The 17221-nt window shown below is 34.9% G+C and overlaps 4 protein-coding genes across 11 annotated transcripts in view; all 4 read right to left on the bottom strand.

The window, feature by feature from the left end:
- Positions 1 to 129: 129 nt before the first annotated feature.
- LOC111781219 lies at positions 130 to 2886 on the bottom strand (the record flags this gene model as incomplete). 2 transcript variants are annotated; one of them, XM_023661815.1, is given in 5 exon segments in its annotated part: positions 130 to 304; positions 387 to 447; positions 1444 to 1544; positions 2173 to 2302; positions 2830 to 2886. In XM_023661815.1, coding segments are annotated over 4 exon segments (353 nt in total), but the record flags the coding sequence as incomplete, so codon positions are not given.
- LOC111805523 lies at positions 2855 to 3334 on the bottom strand. Its single transcript, XM_023690650.1, has one exon. It carries the CDS (start codon positions 3332 to 3334, stop codon positions 2855 to 2857), a length of 480 nt encoding a protein of 159 aa, XP_023546418.1.
- Positions 3335 to 4486: 1152 nt separating this feature from the next.
- LOC111805432 (putative glutamine amidotransferase GAT1_2.1) lies at positions 4487 to 6832 on the bottom strand. The gene is made up of 4 exons (XM_023690568.1): positions 6742 to 6832; positions 6133 to 6623; positions 5127 to 5339; positions 4487 to 5015 (listed from the first exon to the last, which is right to left on the bottom strand). Exons 1-4 carry the CDS (start codon positions 6830 to 6832, stop codon positions 4776 to 4778), a joined length of 1035 nt encoding a protein of 344 aa, XP_023546336.1. The 3' UTR covers positions 4487 to 4775.
- Positions 6833 to 9527: 2695 nt separating this feature from the next.
- Positions 9528 to 17221, bottom strand: part of LOC111806369 (lisH domain and HEAT repeat-containing protein KIAA1468 homolog) — an 11541-nt gene continuing 3847 nt past the window's right edge. For 3 of the 7 annotated variants that reach the window (XM_023691660.1, XM_023691682.1, XM_023691688.1), the window contains exons 5-21: positions 15312 to 15482; positions 14667 to 15233; positions 14389 to 14463; positions 14178 to 14306; positions 14016 to 14090; positions 13711 to 13920; positions 13344 to 13496; positions 13048 to 13262; positions 12797 to 12914; positions 12570 to 12702; positions 11794 to 11995; positions 11613 to 11718; positions 11391 to 11531; positions 11171 to 11294; positions 10930 to 11046; positions 10381 to 10795; positions 9528 to 10233 (exon numbers count right to left, since the gene is read on the bottom strand). In XM_023691660.1, coding sequence (XP_023547428.1) covers positions 10413 to 10795; positions 10930 to 11046; positions 11171 to 11294; positions 11391 to 11531; positions 11613 to 11718; positions 11794 to 11995; positions 12570 to 12702; positions 12797 to 12914; positions 13048 to 13262; positions 13344 to 13496; positions 13711 to 13920; positions 14016 to 14090; positions 14178 to 14306; positions 14389 to 14463; positions 14667 to 15233; positions 15312 to 15482 — 2919 coding nt within the window. In that variant the 3' untranslated portion in view covers positions 9528 to 10233; positions 10381 to 10412. Of the gene's footprint in view, positions 10234 to 10380; positions 10796 to 10929; positions 11047 to 11170; positions 11295 to 11390; positions 11532 to 11612; positions 11719 to 11793; positions 11996 to 12569; positions 12703 to 12796; positions 12915 to 13047; positions 13263 to 13343; positions 13497 to 13710; positions 13921 to 14015; positions 14091 to 14177; positions 14307 to 14388; positions 14464 to 14666; positions 15234 to 15311; positions 15483 to 16253; positions 16511 to 17221 lie in introns of those variants that run through there. The other 4 variants (XR_002816796.1, XR_002816797.1, XM_023691697.1 and 1 more) reach the window with 4 other exon arrangements.

Genomic DNA, 17221 nt, shown 5'->3' with positions numbered 1-17221 from the left:
CCCCAACCAACTGTTGAGCTTGGTTCCCATCAGTTTGGATACTACAGACACACTCATATATGGGTATATATATTATATATTTAGATATTCAATAGCAAGCATATTGATATTTATCATAATATCTCATACCCCCAATGTAACTTGTGTAGCTTTTTGGATGGAAGTGTAGTTTTTGTGTTATCTCGCTGAACATGGGAGCTCTTTTCCCCAAAATCGACATCAGAACTGGAAAGTCTCGAGTGTTCAACTTCGGTAACTTCATCAATGGTATTCAGATCCTTGATTTGAGATTTTCCAGTCAAACCTATTTTTCCAACAAGGACTTCAATATTAAAACATACGCTTACAACAAAAAACTACACTACAATGCAATAAATTAGAAAAACCTTTCGTATTCTTTCTTATCTTTGACCTTGATTTTATCTGAAGTCGCCTCCTGTGAAGCTCCTGTCGTATTAAATTGATAATATAAGCTCATTACTTATACTTATCTCTCTCATATAATTCCCCGTTCTTGTCTAGTTATTTCTTTTTGTAATTGGTTTCTCTCGTCGGTAATTTTGCAGTGACTCTTTAACTGTAAGTAAAAAATGTCCCGGTAAGTTTTTAACTGTCTCTTTTCTTTAACTGAATTCTGATTCCGGAACTCCAGTCAAGTGAAAACCTGCCGTTTCTATTCAACTAATAATCTAGCCTAATAATATTTACCATTGCTATTCCAACTACCATATGTATAGAAGTATCTTTCATAATTCCATTTCCAAGAAGCTTCTCTCCTCTTGGTAACAATTATTTATTTTTTGAAAAAAGGTAGTTTCAAAATTCTTTGGTGACAAAAGCCACTTAAAACAATGATCTTAACTCCTATCTTATATGCCTGATGGTACAAACCTAATTAAGTTCAGCTCCTCCCATAGAAATGGGGCCGAAAGCTAGAAAACTCAATTGCCAACAGAGATATTCAAAGAGGGTCGGAAGCACCAAGGAAATTGTCCCAAATAATTCAACTGCAAGAATAATGGATTAACAAAATAAGCAATGCCTTCAACCATCCATTTTACATAAACCACATCCTTGAATTAAGATGAAGAGAACACATCAGATCATGGCATTCTATCAACAGTTTGTAGGTTTCTAAGAAGAAAATACCAAATAGAACATGAATGTTATTTAAGGAGATAATTCCAGAGAAATTACAACTTTCTATGGGAAGAGCGGTTTTCTAACCCTACCAATGCAACAACAAAATTTTTTAAATCAATGAATTTAAGAGCAAGACTTTAGATTGAAAACTAGAATATTCTCGTTAGTTGCACAGAAAATCATCGGAAGCAAAAGAAGCGAAGTGAAGTATTGAAAACCAAAAGGCAGAAACTTAAGAAGTAAATCCAATAGGAAAAGAACAATGAAGCCATAATCTGTAGGAAATCAAGGGGAAAAAACCTGAAATTTAGAGAGCTGCTCATGAGTGACTCCTTTAGGTTTAGGTTTGAAATTAGGTTGTAGCGACGGAGTTGACGCAATTTCTGGAGATCTCCGCTCGCCTTCCTCATCCGCCATTTTCACTCTACCTTCGCTTCTTCGAAATTATAATTTGATCGCAGTTCCGATTTTTGTTCGAAAACGGCCCGCGTTCTTTTCTTCTATGTCTTTTTCCCTTGTCTCATAAATAATTTTCTTTTATTATTTAGTCCCAAATCATTAGGAATTATTAAAATTACTTAAATTTTATATTTTATTATTAAAAAATTATTTTTTTAATAATACATTTAAAGTTTCAAAAAAAAATGAAACCATGATTTTACGAATAAATAAAAGGTACATAAATGATCCAGGATGATGTTCGTGTTAGTCTATAGAAATAATTTTCTATTTAAAAGCGATGAATATATAACATGACAATGTTGGAAGGAATGTGAGAGATGTCCGGATCCGTTATTAGGTTATTTATATATAAGTAAATCACACTAAAACTATTCATTTGGTTTGAGATAATGCATTTATAAAATTCCCAAAACAAACCTTTTCCATTAATTCCATCATTGCTACCTTCATTTAATATTTAACGGTAACGGTAACGGTTTTCTTTTGATTTAATCGTTAAAATGTTTATCAACGTACTTGACGCAACGGCGCGCGTTGTCAAAATACGGCGCTANGCTCTCCGCTCGCCTTCCTCATCCGCCATTTTCACTCTACCTTCGCTCCTTCGAAATTATAATTTGATCGCAGTTCCGATTTTTGTTCTCTCTTCCGACGAGCGAAAACGGCCCGCGTTCTTTTCTTCTCTATGTCTTTTTCCCTTGTCTCATAAATAATTTTCTTTTATTATTTAGTCCCAAATCATTAGGAATTATTAAAATTACTTAAATTTTATATTTTATTAAAAAATTATTTTTTAATAATATATTTAAAGTTTCAAATTTGAAACCATGATTTTAGATCGACAAAATGTAACACGAGTAAATAAAAGGTACATAGATCGACAAAATGTAACACGAGTAAATAAAAGGTACATAAATGAATGATTGTTCGTGTCGGTCTATAGAAATAATTCCACCATTGCTACCTTCATTTAATATTTAACGGTAACGGTTTTCTTTTGATTTAATCGTTAAAATGTTTATCAAGGTACTTGATTAATTACTTTCTTAGTCTTAATAATAACTTCTAATTGTAATTTACATCAATCGTATTTTATTATTATTATTATTATTTATTTACATTGCTTCCCTTCTACTGCTCGACGCGGAATTTTTAGGGAAATTTTGTAATAAAAAATCAAAAAAGAAAAAATAATTGAGGCAAAAATATGGAATTTCTTCGTACAGATTTTACCAGCGAGGAGCATCTTCTACTCCGGAATCGCGACGAGCACAGGCCGCCAAGCTCGCCGGAGGAATCTGTATCGAAATGTAGTCGATATCGGTCTCAGGGACCGGCGAGTGGTGGAGGTCGTACCGATTCCGGCAGCGCTGGCGTTAATCGCCGTTAACAGTCCCTCCTGTTCTTCGATTCGCCTATCGGAAACCTTATCCTCGAGCGGCGGCGACGAGACGAACAAATCCTTGAGTTTCCGCCTGGCTCGTACCTCCTTATCGTTCTTTTCCGGAATCATATTCTCGTCGTCGTCATCGTCGTCGACATCTTGAGGATCGGCGGAGGTGTCTTGATAAGGAAATCGACGGCGATCGGTACGATTGAGGAGCATTCTTAGGGTTTTGCGGCGGCGGCGGCGAAGATGAATGACGGGGCTAGCGGTGGGACTTCGGGTGGGGCTACCAGTGACGGCACATTGGGAGGCTAAGAGCTTGAATTTATGCAAGGTAGCCATGGGAGATGGAGATTTAAGAGATTCGTTGCTTAATTTGTGCTCTGTGAAATTGGAAATCGGAAATCGGAATCAAATTCGGCAGAGATCTGAATTGGGGATGAGAAGTGAGGAGTTAGATGCGAATTGCCGAATGGATCCTTTACTCTTTGGAGTTTCAGAGAATAAAATTATTATTTTATTTTTATAAAATATTTATTATCTTATTTGGAGGGTTATGCTCAACACGTGGCGGGTCTTAGGAACTTGCTTACACATCCTTCCAAATTTTCTATTTAATTGATCTATTAAATTTTTATTTAATATGTCAAATTTGTCGAGCATATTTTTTAAATATTAAAAAAAAAAAAAATGTGAGACTTATTATATAGTTTCAAAGTCCAATGGCTAACTGATCACAGTATTTTAGTCAATTTTAACACATTTGTTTTCTTTTAACTTTCAAAACTATGCATTTAAGTTGATGTGTGCTCGGAAGCTTTAAATGGGCATGAAATCGTCTAGTGTAGTCGATATAGGGGTCGATATCGAGCTCATGAAGAGAATGAAAACGTTGAATTATCTNGCAAACGAGTGAAGCTTCAAGAATGAAGTAGACATCCTAGCTCATTTAAAACACAAAAGCCTTCGGCTATCTATATGGCTACATCTCTAATCTGTCGATATAGGGGTCGTTCGAGACGATATCGAGCTCATGAAGAGAATGAAAACGTTGAATTATCTTTTTCAAATTGTTCGATGTTATGTTTGGCATTGCATGGTTGTGTATTGAGTAATATAATTACATTTTGATGACTGAAGAGATCCTGAGAAGGGTTACACGAAGTTTGGAGATGGTGTGAAATGGGTATGAGTAATGATCCATTGATAACGGATTTGGGTGGTCCATTTCTGTTCCAATTACAGTATTTACAAGTCAAAAGCATAGAAAAGTAAAACATGGGTTCCCAAACTTTACAATTGNCAATGTTATGTTTGGTATTGCATGGTTGTCTATTGAGTAATATAATTACATTTTGATGACTGAAGAGATCCTGATAAGGGTTACACGAAGTTTGGAGATGGCGTGAAATGGGTATGAGTAATGATCCATTGATAATGGATTTGGGTGGTCCATTTCTGTTCCAATTACAGTATTTACAAGTCAACAGCATAGAAAAGTAAAACATGGGTTCCCAAACTTTACAATTGCAATATAATTCACATAATGATTTCCAACCCATTAGCAATGGAGAGAGAGAGAGAGAGAGAGAGAGAGAGAGAGAGAGAGAGAGGGTTACAAATTTGGAGGTCCTCAATCCATTACCCACCTTTTGTAGAGAGAGAAAATATAAATTAGAGAGAGATACATAAATTTGTGGTGGATCCTTAATGAAATTGATGAGTCCCCAACAGCAAAAGATAATTTAGAAAATGACAGATCAAAAGGCCAAACTGCTGGCTTTTACTTCACAATATCGTTCAACTTTCTCTCCAAAATTTCTGAGCAGATCTGACCCATCATATGGTAGAATGACATGAGATCAGACAATTGCTCTATTGTCATCTTCCCCATCACATTCTTTGCTGTTCTTTCTCTCTCTTCATTTACCTTCAGCTTCTCTATGTACGACCCTCCATTTCTCACTGTTGCACCCATTTGCTTCAGCCTATTCTTTTGCTGCACGCTCAGAGCAGTGTTCGACTGCAAAAACAAATCAAAGCAAAACAAAACAAAACAGTTCAAAACAGTTGGCTTTGTGATCTAATAATAAGGCTTCTGCATTTGAGGTTTGACACTTGATTCTGATTATACCTCTAGGAACTCTGCTCCTACTTCGAGCTCAGCCTCTCGCTCCAGCTGGGCGTCGCGGCCGGTCGTGTATAAGTTCTTGGCAAGGGAGAAGCTTCGGACTATGATCTTCCTTTTCTTCTCCATTTCGTTGTCCAGCTTTAAAGCCTTTTTGGGTGCCGATAATGTGCTGCTGTTTAACTTCTTTTGGTATGCAACCACTGCCTTCACAAATTGCTGCACCAAATCCCAAATGAACAACTTCAGCTAACCTCCAGTTACCATTATCAACATTCTCATAATATAAAATACTTGACATAAGAACTGACTTCATTTCTGTTTCAAAAGCTGTAGAAACATCATAACTTGATACGGTACCAATGCTTTGGTTCCTGTCTAAATCATAAGCGTTTCCTAAAATTAGATGCAAAAATTTGGGTCAATAAAACAGTTCTTACAGAAGGCTTTAGAACTTTTTAAACGGACGTAAGATTCATGTTAATTAAATAGTTCTTACAGAAGGCTTTAGGGGTCAAAGGAAAGAGGGTGGGCCTGGAGTCAGAGTTTTTAAACGCACGTAAGATTCATGTTAATTAAATAGTTCATGTACAGAAGCTAAGAAACCGATCTGAGATTTGGGTCAATAAAACAGTTCTTACAGAAGGTTTTAGAACTAAAAGAAACAACCTCTAATAGAACAACACAACTTGATAGATAAGACACCTGATGAACTTCATAAAGAACAAATATGAATCAAAATAACATTCAAACCTATATAATCAACACTTAAATCTCATCACTTAAAAAAGAATCGAATCTTATTTTAGTGTTTATTTTATTTTGATCCAGATAAAGTTATTCAAACCTTAATACTTAAACAAAAATATTAAGATCTTTTTATTTTGATTCTAAACTTCAAATCCTTATCTTTAGATACAGGACACTTTTAGATAAGCTCTGTTTGGTTGGATGAATATTTGAAACCACAGAAACAGAGTTATAGTTGATTAAAAGGTGAGTGAAAAGGTACCTGATAAGCGGCAGGGCATCCAGGATAATCAAATTCGTCAGAATCAGGGCGTCTCATTCTTTCAGGATGAAATTGAAGTCCCATAATGAACTTTCCCTCTTCAGGATTATAGGCATCTGGATCATAAAACCCTTCAATCAATCCATCAGGAGCAAAAGCCATGGGCACAAATCTCTGAGCCAACACCTTAACTCCTTGATGATGATAACTGTTCACCATAATCTCCATCTTCTTTTCATCCAATGAATCTCTGAACCAATTATGCAATGGCGTATTCTCCACAACATTAACCCTATGCCTATGCCCATCGTAATTATCGTAATCCATGTGAACCACTTTTTCCCCTCCCGGACACTTCTTCCGAATCTCACTATCAACGTCCTGATAAAGCGTACCTCCGCATGCGACATTGAGGACCTGCGATCCTCTGCAAATCCCTAGGTACGGAATGTTCCTCTCGAGGCAAAGCTTCGCCAATCGTAACTCGATTGTNAAAAAAAAAAAAAAAAAAAAAAAAAAAAAAAAAAAAAAAAAAGATCAATCCATATTGATCAACAATCCGAGCGTTTCATTGAAATGCATGATAATGAAGGAAATCTAAAAACTGACCGACAAAATCGACGAATTTGTTCTTACGAACGCAGCGGCGGGAAACGACGAGAACGCGGGGGAGAATGACGGAGAGATCAGAAGCGGCCATGAAAAAGGGAAGAGAAGAGTAATTTTGTTGTATTGGTTTGTGATTGTTGTGAAGAATGGTGGGAGGAAATCATCCTTTATAGAAAGAAGATTTTGATGGGTTTGGGATTTATGGAAATAGTTTGTTTAAGAAAAAATAGGAGAAGAAAGGAAATTGATTAACAGCTCATTAAAACCTACTAATTTTAATTAATTATATAAACGATAATAATAATAATAATAATAATAAATAATAATAATAAATAACAAAAATAGGTCTAAAAAGACGGAAGAGAAAATGGATAGAGCCACTGTGATCGTTGCGCCGCGTAGGCTTGGAAAGTTCTCCAGGTGGTTCGGTGGCACGCGTGGCGGCCGCTGCCCCTCTCTTTAACATTTGAAACTTTTTCTTATTTATTTATTTATTTATTTATTATTAAAACGTCATAAAATTTCAAATTTCAAATTTCAAATTTATGATTTCGTTTTTTTAAATAAAAAATATTTCTTTATTTCAACTAATTGCGATTTGGTAGAATCTTATATTTATTTTAATTTTTTAAAATATTATATTTTTTTTTATAAAAAAGGAGAAGAGTACACGTGGAAAATGGGAATAGGAAAGAAAGGAGGCGGCAGGGTGTGGTGTGGTGGAGTTCTTATCTAATATCTAATATTTATTTAAGCCCAATATATCTGGTGGAGGCTTCATTTATGTATTTATTCATTTTTATTTTTATTTTATCGGTTTTTTTATTATTCCAATTTTATTTATTTACTCTATTTTAATCCAAATTACCATATTTATTTATTTATTTATCCCATTTCAATCGCAATTATTTTTATGTTTGAAATTTTATTAAGATTCATTTGATTTTTTTTTAAAAAAAGGTGGTTTTGAAAATTATTTCAAATAATTCCTCAATTGGTGGATCATATATTATTTAATTTAATTTTTTTTTTTTTTTTTTGAAGGGGAGAAGAGGGTTTGACTTCATGCCAACCAAAAATCAAATAGAGATAGAAAAGGGTATTAATTAATTGGGACACTCAAAATCAGGAGTTAAGGGGAAAAGTTGGAATTGCACTATATGATATATTGTTTGTTTATAAAATTAAAGTATGAATATTATAAATAAATAAATAAATAAAAACCCATATTATTTTTTATTACTTCAATCCAAATCAAAATTGGATTATTTAGTTATGTGGAACATTGTCAAGTCCTTATCCCTATTCCTCATATGGAAATCTTATAATATGGTCAACTATACATATATCTTATCTTATCAACAAATATATAAAAACAATACCAAAAATAAAAAATAAACCGTTGTTGGATCCTATATAAGTTGACCTATTTCAGGTTGATGTTCACGTCAAATTCAATGCATACATTAGTTGATTCTTCTAAGAAAATATTGGATTATGTTTATTTTACAAATCAATGTAAGCAAGGTAGTTAGTGTTAATAACGTTGTTGTAGATCTCTTTTACGAGTCGAGTAGCTACAAAGGATAGGTTTATGGACATTTTGTGTCACATGATCTGCAAGTTAGGTCGAAAATTATTGGTAAAGTAATATGATGTTAGTTTTGATGGTACAAAATGGTTGTTTTTAGATGATTGTGACATGTCAATTAGTTTTGTTGGATTATTCATTTAAACTAATATCTAGACACATTTGATATTAATATTATTATTAACATGCTCTTGTAATTTAATTATAAATATATTATTGTTGTTAATATTATTATTATAAATATATTATTGTTGTTAATATTATTATTATAAATATATTATTGTTGTTAATATTATTATTATAAATATATTATTGTTGTTAATATTATTATTATAAATATATTATTGTTGTTAATATTATTATTATAAATATATTATTGTTGTTAATATTATTATTATAAATATATTATTGTTGTTAATATTATTATTATAAATATATTATTGTTGTTAATATTATTATTATAAATATATTATTGTTGTTAATATTATTATTATAAATATATTATTGTTGTTAATATTATTATTATAAATATATTATTGTTGTTAATATTATTATTATTATTATTATCCGAAAACATAAGTCAATGCATTGTGGAGTACTGAAAATTTTATGGATAAAATATTTAAAATATTTGACTTAATTTTGGAGATATTGATAAGTCTGTTCTCACGTGGAATATGCTCATTACCTAAATGTTGATAAGTCTGTTATCACGTGGAATATGCTCATTACCTTACCATATAATATGGTCAATAAAATATATATAGAGGCATCTTATCCTACATAAATAAATTAATAAATAGTTAGATATTAATGTCCATATCACATCGTGTAATGGTTGAATATTAATGTCCATATCACACGTGTAAAATACCTCTAAATTATAAATTAATATGAATGTTAAAATTTTTTGTGGATAATGTATAACATCAACAACTTGTAAAATTATGGCTCACATATCCACATGTCCAAGATTCGAACAAAAAAAAAAACTTTACAATGTCCAAAATTTTAACAAAAAAAACTTTACATGTCCAAAATTCGAACAAAACAACTTTACATCCTCGTTTTAAGGGTGAAAATTATCCTCACAGATAAGGTTTAGCAATTTGGTAAGTTTTATGAACAGGGTGTGGAGTTAATTCTACTAGTAGTAAAAATTAAAATCAAAATCACCTAAAATCGACTCTATCAGTAAAAAAAAATATAGCTCAACATTTATTTGGAGCAAGAGATTAAAACCTATATATGATCTAAGTTCGAACTTACAAAAGAAACCAACCTTGAATTACACAGCTTTGTTTTGTTTTGTACATTGCAAACAACCAATCAACACCACAATCTATTAGTCTGAAATGATCAAAACTGAGGACTAAAAGGATAAAGTGATGGTGGTTGCTGTAGAATTGACAAAGCCAACATGGACCAGTGAGACACCCTTCGCTCTCACACTGGAAGCAAAGCCCATCATCCCTTCACATTGAACTATTTTTGAAGAATATGCAAATGTTGGCCTACTCCTCCTTGATCTTCCTTAATCAAAATAAGTGCTGAGAGCACTGAAGTCCAAATAATTCATTTGAACTTTGATAAGCATCCATCCTTATCATTGATCAACTCTCATCCAATCTTTTGTATTCATTCAGTTTATAGGCAAGCTGTGCACAGTATCAGGACATAACATGTAAACAGAAGGATCATCAAGTTCACTATCAAGTCAAATGGACAAAACTGAGAGTAAAACCACATCGAATTACTTGTCATCGTAAATTACTTGTTAGCATGAAGGCAATGACAATAATAAGTTTGATGATATTGGGTATAGCAAGGAGAAGAGCTGATTATAAGGTAATAAGGAGATCCTCACTTCTTAGGATAGTGTTGTTTCCTTCTTCCTTTCACTATTGAGATTAAGAAACAAAAGAGAGAGAAGGTAAAAAGAATAATTTAATGAAAGAATGTAACCTTATTAGACATGGTAATATCATTTCATGTAAGACAAAAAGGTTGTTCGCTATTGACTATACTAAGGAAAGGAAAATACGTGCCTGAATGGCGCCTGGTAGAAGTCTGTCCAATATCATAGGATCTGGGAATCGTCCTGACTTTTAACTTTGCCTCGGAGCATGTCTGTGAAACTTCCTCGCATAATTCGCCTGAACCTAGTGTCCTCAGCTGCTGGTGGTGGCGCAGGATTTGGTGGCTCAACTGGTCTGGTTGGAGATAGCTCCAAAGGTTCTTTCTTTCCCAGCCCACCATCACCACCAAAGAAACTGCTCACTGATGAAGCAATTCCAAGATGTGAACCCATCACCTTACTGATGGTTTCAAAAGTTCCTCCCGATCTCTCCCTCATTATGATTTCAAGAGCTTCCTTGTGTGCTGGATCCAAAGCATCTAAATCTTTTAAAAGGTTTTGCATGGTAGGAAGGAATAGCTCCCGTATGCTGGTTGCCGATAGGTCTAAGACAAGCAAGCATATAATTGTATATGATTAAATTGTAAAAGTTTCAATTGTAAGTGGTGAGTTAATAAAGTCATCAATAAAAGAAAGCTTGTGGGCATCCGATTTACAAGGCTCACAAAATGAGACAAACCTGTACCATCCAAAGCACGAATTGCCTCACAAAATGCATCGGCTCTCTCACGGCGACGCATCAATGCACTTGATGAAGGGGGTGCGGCTGAGAGTTGAAAGATCTTGGATAAAAGATGTAGCATGTTAAAGAAACAAACAGACTATATTATAGGCCTAATTTATAAAATCACCGGAGAAAGGTGAAACAGTCATAAATACTCATAGAAACATTCAGAAATCAGAACAATGGCCAAGGATATATTCTCTAAGTCTTTCTGTTGTATGAGGAACAGCCACCACCAATGCACGGACCACAGCTATTGTAGCCTCATGGGATCCATCTTCGAGAAAAGCATCCATTTGAACCCTTATCTTATCCACTATCTATGAGGTGAAAATATTTTTTAATCAGCTACGCCTCAGAAAGTGCTCTAGAAGGTCCAACTGTATAGACAATTTTAACTAAGCAAAGATACATACAATGTCATTCTTAAAATGTTGTGCAACAGCCCCAAACGCATCTATGCTTGCATACTTCACCTTGAAGTTCGGGTCTGATCCCAAAGTAACCAGAGCAGGCAAAATGTGAGCAGAAGCAACTTTTGAATCAGTGTACGGTACCTTGCAATAAATTATAATTGATTTAGCTTTAAATATTGTATGGAATTAAACAAATAACAAATCCAGAACAGTTAAGCTTACAATAACTTTGAGCAACTTGGCTGCACTGATCTTCATATTTATGTGAGAGCTAACAACCATCTCCCACAGAATATTAAAAATCATACTATGGTGCCGTTCAAATGTACTGCACAATGGAAAGAAACCTCAGAAGAGAAACTACAAAATTTAAATATACATATGCATTTATTTAGGCACAAACCAAAAGAAGCGGACTGCATCAACAATCTCGTTATATCGATTTGCTGACGGATTCTCCTCCTTAGTGCCTTCGACTAATAGTTTCCTCAAAAACTGCACTAAATCTTCGTGTTTACTAGGAGCACCCAAAACACCAGCTAGAAGAAGTGGCAAAACACAAATTGTTGCAAGTCTCTCGCTCAAAATTGTTTTTGGTTTAAGACCTTCAATAAATAAACCACATTAAGACGGTTTAAGACCTATATGTGCAATACTTGGGATTTTTTTTTTTACTTTATTTTCAAGCCAAGCCAATTTTGACCTTAAACAAATTGAGCCCTAAGCTAAAGGGGGCTGAAACTAATGTCCTAAATAAAACCAAATTAAAAAACTGCCTATGAACTAACCAATAAATCACACAAAATTCAATAATAATAATAATAAAACCCAAAATCAAGTTATAAAAAAATGTCCAAACCCAACTACAAAAGTAATCAAAACCTAACCACAAAATTAAGCCGCTAAAAAAAAACTCAAACTCAATGCCAAAACATTAAAACCGAGCAAGAAAGCACATCAACACAACCGCAATAACCAATACGTACAATAACAGTCTCATCCATCTACTAAAATACCCATAAAAATTGGAACTCAAATTACGGAAAATACTACTTCCACCCCTTGTATAAATTTTGGTTCATTTGATAAAGTTAAGACCTTAGGTTAAATTTAACTCAGTCAGCTAGGCACCCAGGTAAATTGTTCCTCAATAACTGTACGATGAATGTGGCAATTTACCTTTAATTCTTGAATGAACAGTTGAAGGAAAAAATGCCAAATCTGCACTTTCCCCAACTGCTACCAAGAATACAGGCAGCATAATATGTGTCAAATAAGAATCACCAAAACGTTCAGATACAGCCAATAGAAACTGCATAGTCCAAACATGAAAATACAGTAAAGGAAAATGATGCACCAAAAAACAAAATTAAAGTTGAAAAATGTCATAGATAATGATGAGGCACCCTGGTAACTCGATTTCTTAGGCTGTCTTCTTTCTGAGGTAAAAAACAAGCCAGCTGAATTAGATCAGGAAAGCAGTCTACATGAATCCATTCAAATGCTGGCCATTCAATGCATCCCCTAGGCCAATAGTACCACAAGAGTCAAATTGATGTGAACCTCTTTGAAATGTTAATGGTAATGTTAGAGAAAGGATCATACAAATGTCTACAAAATGAAGAAAAAACAGTGATGAGAAAAGAGCAGAATTTACCCTGCATACAGTTCAAGCACAGAAGTTGAAATCATTGTTCCTGTAGTTTGTGTTACGGAAGAAAATGGGCAAGTTTCTATTGCTTTATGGTGCACGAATGGAAGCAATTCTGCCAGCATTCTTAGTAAAACATCAACATTCCAGCGTTCCCGTTCACCGAAAAAACGAAGATGAGACTCAAGTGATCCTTCAACACCGGAAAGAGGTGGGCACCGCTTCAATATTTAGCAGATAAATTAGTGATGAATAAGGAAGTTCTCAGCACTGAAAGAAAAGATGGTGAAATACAAGCACACCTGAGCAGAGCTCAAAATATGAGATAATAATACTCTTAAGACATGGTCTAACTTGTTTCCCCACTTCACAACAGCAGGAACCAGATCCTTCATTGAAGTTTCCACAACCACACCAGCCGGATCACAGACCAACTGAAACATCATCTCCTCTACCTGTAAACAAACAAATTTAATAATTACGTAAATAAACCCTTGTGTCCTAATGCTTCTTTTTCCCTCTTGTGAGTCATCCTATCAATGGCAAGGGGAAACGGCTCCACCCCAGACCATGCGTTATCAACCTGTTCTAGAGCTTACACTGTAGCAAATTCTCTCAAGTCAGAATTCTTCTCCATGATTGCCTCGTAGCATGTTTAGTGAGGCTGACCTTGTAATATTTGTCAATGTTTGGAAAGAGGGGAAGCAGCATAGCAAGATTATGAACAGCAGCCTCCCGCACAACAGTTGCAGAATCTTCAATCAGTTGTTGCACAATAGACAGGATAAGAGAATCACGAATCTCAGGCCGGACAAATTCTGCTAGCTCCCCACATGATTGAGCAACCAGTAGTCTACGCTCCTCATACATGTGATTTATCTGAAATCAAATTGAAAACATAAATAAAAAATTTCTTCAAAAAAGTACACAAAGGTACAAATGATATCTCCTACGAAGTAGACTGCAAAACTCACTTGTTCCCAGCACTGAGGGAGTAACTCCGTTTCTGTTCTCATCTCTCCAACACTCTTAGCAAGGGAAACACATGCCTAAATAGTAGATGAAAACCTCAGTATGAATAAAACAAAAAAAGCAACCTACAAACACAGAGTTGAAAACAATAAGAAAAATCCCACATCCATGATGATACGTCTTTGCTGTTCATCTGGACGTTTGATTAAATTAAACAGAGTGTGAGTTAAGGAATCCCGGGTGTAACTATCCGGATGACGCTCAATTGCACACATTATAAGGGGAAGAAGCTCCTGAAAGTCAGAACAAAGATCAAATCAGTATATGGAAATAAGAGACAGTTTTTTAATATGACATAGAGAGACTGAAAAGAACCTCACGATGATTGATCAAAACATAAGGAACTATCTTTGGTAAGGCATCTGCAAGTATCTGAATGGTCCCCAAACCCTGTCAAACAGTTACCATAGTTCATATATCTAAGTTTAAAAGATGGATGTGGAGATTTAGCGAAGATGAACATAAAAGATTTTTGGATTGGCATTAGAGTTGCAGCCAGACCCAAGTAGAAAAAAGTACATGCACCTTAATCCTGTACTAGTATCATAAAAGCCCGATTCAAATGTGAACTGGGAAAGGAACTGATTAATTACCTTTTCAAGAACAGCTTCATCATATGGGTTGTTTGCTTTTACGGGTATCACATTGTCTTCTGCCAGTTGCTGACCCTTCTGGTTGGAGACACTTTCTTTATTTTCCATGCACTTAACACTATTTGATGAAAGTACTGAAAGCTCATGGATAAACTCCTCGGACTTGCTCATGTTGTTACCAGAAGTTTGCATAGCCACTGGCGGAGCATCTCCATTATCTACAGCTATATTCCCTGCATCTGACACATGAGCTAAAATGTTTTTATCTTCATGTATCTCAACAATTTTGTCTTCTGCCTTCTCAGACACTTCCTTGGAAACAATTGGTTCTACAGGATCTGAAGCATTCATATTTTTTGCTTTTAAATTCTCAATTTCAATTTGCAGTAACTTTATTTCCTCCTTGTAAGTTTCAGAGGACTGCAGTTGGCCAGGATCCACATCATTGGCAGCTGAGTACAAATTAGAACGAGATCCCTCAATGTGCATTTTTAGTGCAGCAATTTCAGCTCTACAGTCACTGAGTTCCTTTCTCTGGTGCTCCCAGGATTTCTTTAAATCTTGTACCTAAAGACAAGTGCATACATTTTAAGAATTAAGAGCAAAATTAGGAAGCACCTCCAAAGTGTAATGAGGGGAAAATACCAGGCTCTCTTTATCTTTAATTTCCTTCTGCATAGTTTCTAAAGACTTTGTTAATGCGCCTATCTGACTCTCGGCAAAATCTTTGTTTCTTAGAAAGCTTTCCTTTTCATGATATAATTCCTTGTTTCCTTCAAGTAAAGACACGTTTTGTCGATTCATTGCATTTTTTCCCTGTAAAGCAGATGCATGGTATTTACACAAAATTGGAATTCTGAAAACAAGAAAATCCAAAATTAATTTAGCACTGCATGTTAGCCTCAAGTGACCAAAAACAGATCTTCCGTTTCTTTCTTTCTTTTTTCTAATAAATAAAACATATTTCATTAAGACTAATGAAGAATAAAAAAGATTGTAACCCAAAGCCCAACGAACATGGAAACTACAAAATATATATATGTACAGAAAGGAGCCCCAGCTCTTGGTATCATACAAGGATGATAATTATTGAAAAGTTTAAAAGAGTGAACCCAATGAGAGACATTTAAATGTGCCTGACCCTAGCTGTTGGCTTCAAGAAAGCAGCAACAAATTGATGTTTCTCCTATTGAGTGCCAAGATGTTGAGGATAAAATTGTTTTCTTCTACAACGAGAGTGGTGTTCTTGAAAATTGGAGGTCCTCTTTAATACTTTCCAACAAGTCTTGGTTCAAACTAACAAATTATCCAAGACTTCTTTAACAAGGATTGAGATTGTAGAGAAGGAAGGGAAAATATAGGCATAGACTCTTGGTTGCAAATTATTTAGGCCTCTTTGTGGGAAGACACCAATAGGCAAGCAGCTTTTAAGAACCTATAATGGATTGGATTAAATTGTCCAGGAATGAAATTTCCAATGTCAAAAGGAGGTATATTAACTTTGGCACATGCAGTTTTATCTAAAACTCGAAACCACTGCTTTCTTTTTGAATCACAAGCTAAGGTTGCTCACAATATGAAAAGAACCTTGTGGAATCCCATCTGAAAAGGAGCGGTGAAGACAAAGGGTGCCATCTTGTCGATTGGAATTGGGTCTCTACCTCTCTCCCTTGGAGGAATTGGTTCAGAAATTTGAGAAGCTTAATTGGACCCCCTTGAGAAAAGATCAGTAGGAGAGCTGAGGCACATATGAAGTTGGTGTTGTCTGGAAGTTGGACAGCCAGGCACATTTTCTTATAAACCAGCACACTTAAAGTTGACAGCCAATACGCCTTTCCTCCCACAAAATTATTTGGTCTGTAAAGACTCCCCAGAAGAGTAAAAGAATTTTAAGGTTGATTACTAATAAGGGCTTCACACAGAAGACAGAGTTCGGAGAAAAAAAACTCTATAAAATTCCCCTTAGATGAACCATCTGTTTATACTTTATCCTTGGCAAGTTGGCAGTGAAAAGATGGCCGTTTCTTTTCTCAAAATTTGGGATGGTCTATGGTGTCAAAAGAGGCATCATAGATGGGCTACAGGAGATCCTTTATGATTGGTAGTTAACAAATATTATCCTCTTTGGGCTTTCCCTTTCGAGCTTCCCCTCAAGGTTTTTAAAACGTGTCTGCTAGGGAGAGGTTTTCACACCCTTATAAAGGGTGTTTCGTTCTCCTCCCCAACCAATGTGGGATATCATAATTTTAAAGTTGCATGACTAAAGTGTCCTTATGGTATTTTTTTAGAATGATAATGAAGGTTTTTAGCGACTAACAAAAATCTTTTGATTCCTTTTCGAGACATTATACAAGTCACCAGCTCCAATTAGAGTGCAATCCACCAGCCTTATAGACTAGTTCATTGATAAACCTTGACTAGCGGTATTTTATATAGTACCTTTTAGGGCAGGTCTACTCCACCCCTGACCATTTGTTGTTAGTTTTCTTTAGTTGGAACGAAACGCTCATTTCTTTTCCATAAATTTTTTTTACCACCTATCAGAACCCCCCCCC

This window comes from Cucurbita pepo, chromosome LG01 (genome assembly GCF_002806865.2).
Source record: "Cucurbita pepo subsp. pepo cultivar mu-cu-16 chromosome LG01, ASM280686v2, whole genome shotgun sequence".
In the NCBI taxonomy this organism is placed as follows: domain Eukaryota; kingdom Viridiplantae; phylum Streptophyta; class Magnoliopsida; order Cucurbitales; family Cucurbitaceae; genus Cucurbita; species Cucurbita pepo.
This window is presented reverse-complemented; position numbering and strand designations above follow the sequence as displayed.

What these genes read in the sequence shown, in the direction of transcription:
- LOC111805523 (XM_023690650.1), bottom strand. Translation starts at nt 3,334, where the DNA reads ATGGCTACCTTGCATAAATTCAAGCTCTTAGCCTCCCAATGTGCCGTC.
- LOC111805432 (XM_023690568.1), bottom strand. Translation starts at nt 6,832, where the DNA reads ATGGCCGCTTCTGATCTCTCCGTCATTCTCCCCCGCGTTCTCGTCGTT. An exon ending in GATGCCCTGCCGCTTATCAG is followed by an intron (nt 5,340 to 6,132) that starts GTACCTTTTCAC and finishes GATTTGGTGCAG; the next exon opens with CAATTTGTGAAGGCAGTGGT. An exon ending in TAGGAGCAGAGTTCCTAGAG is followed by an intron (nt 5,016 to 5,126) that starts GTATAATCAGAA and finishes TTGTTTTTGCAG; the next exon opens with TCGAACACTGCTCTGAGCGT.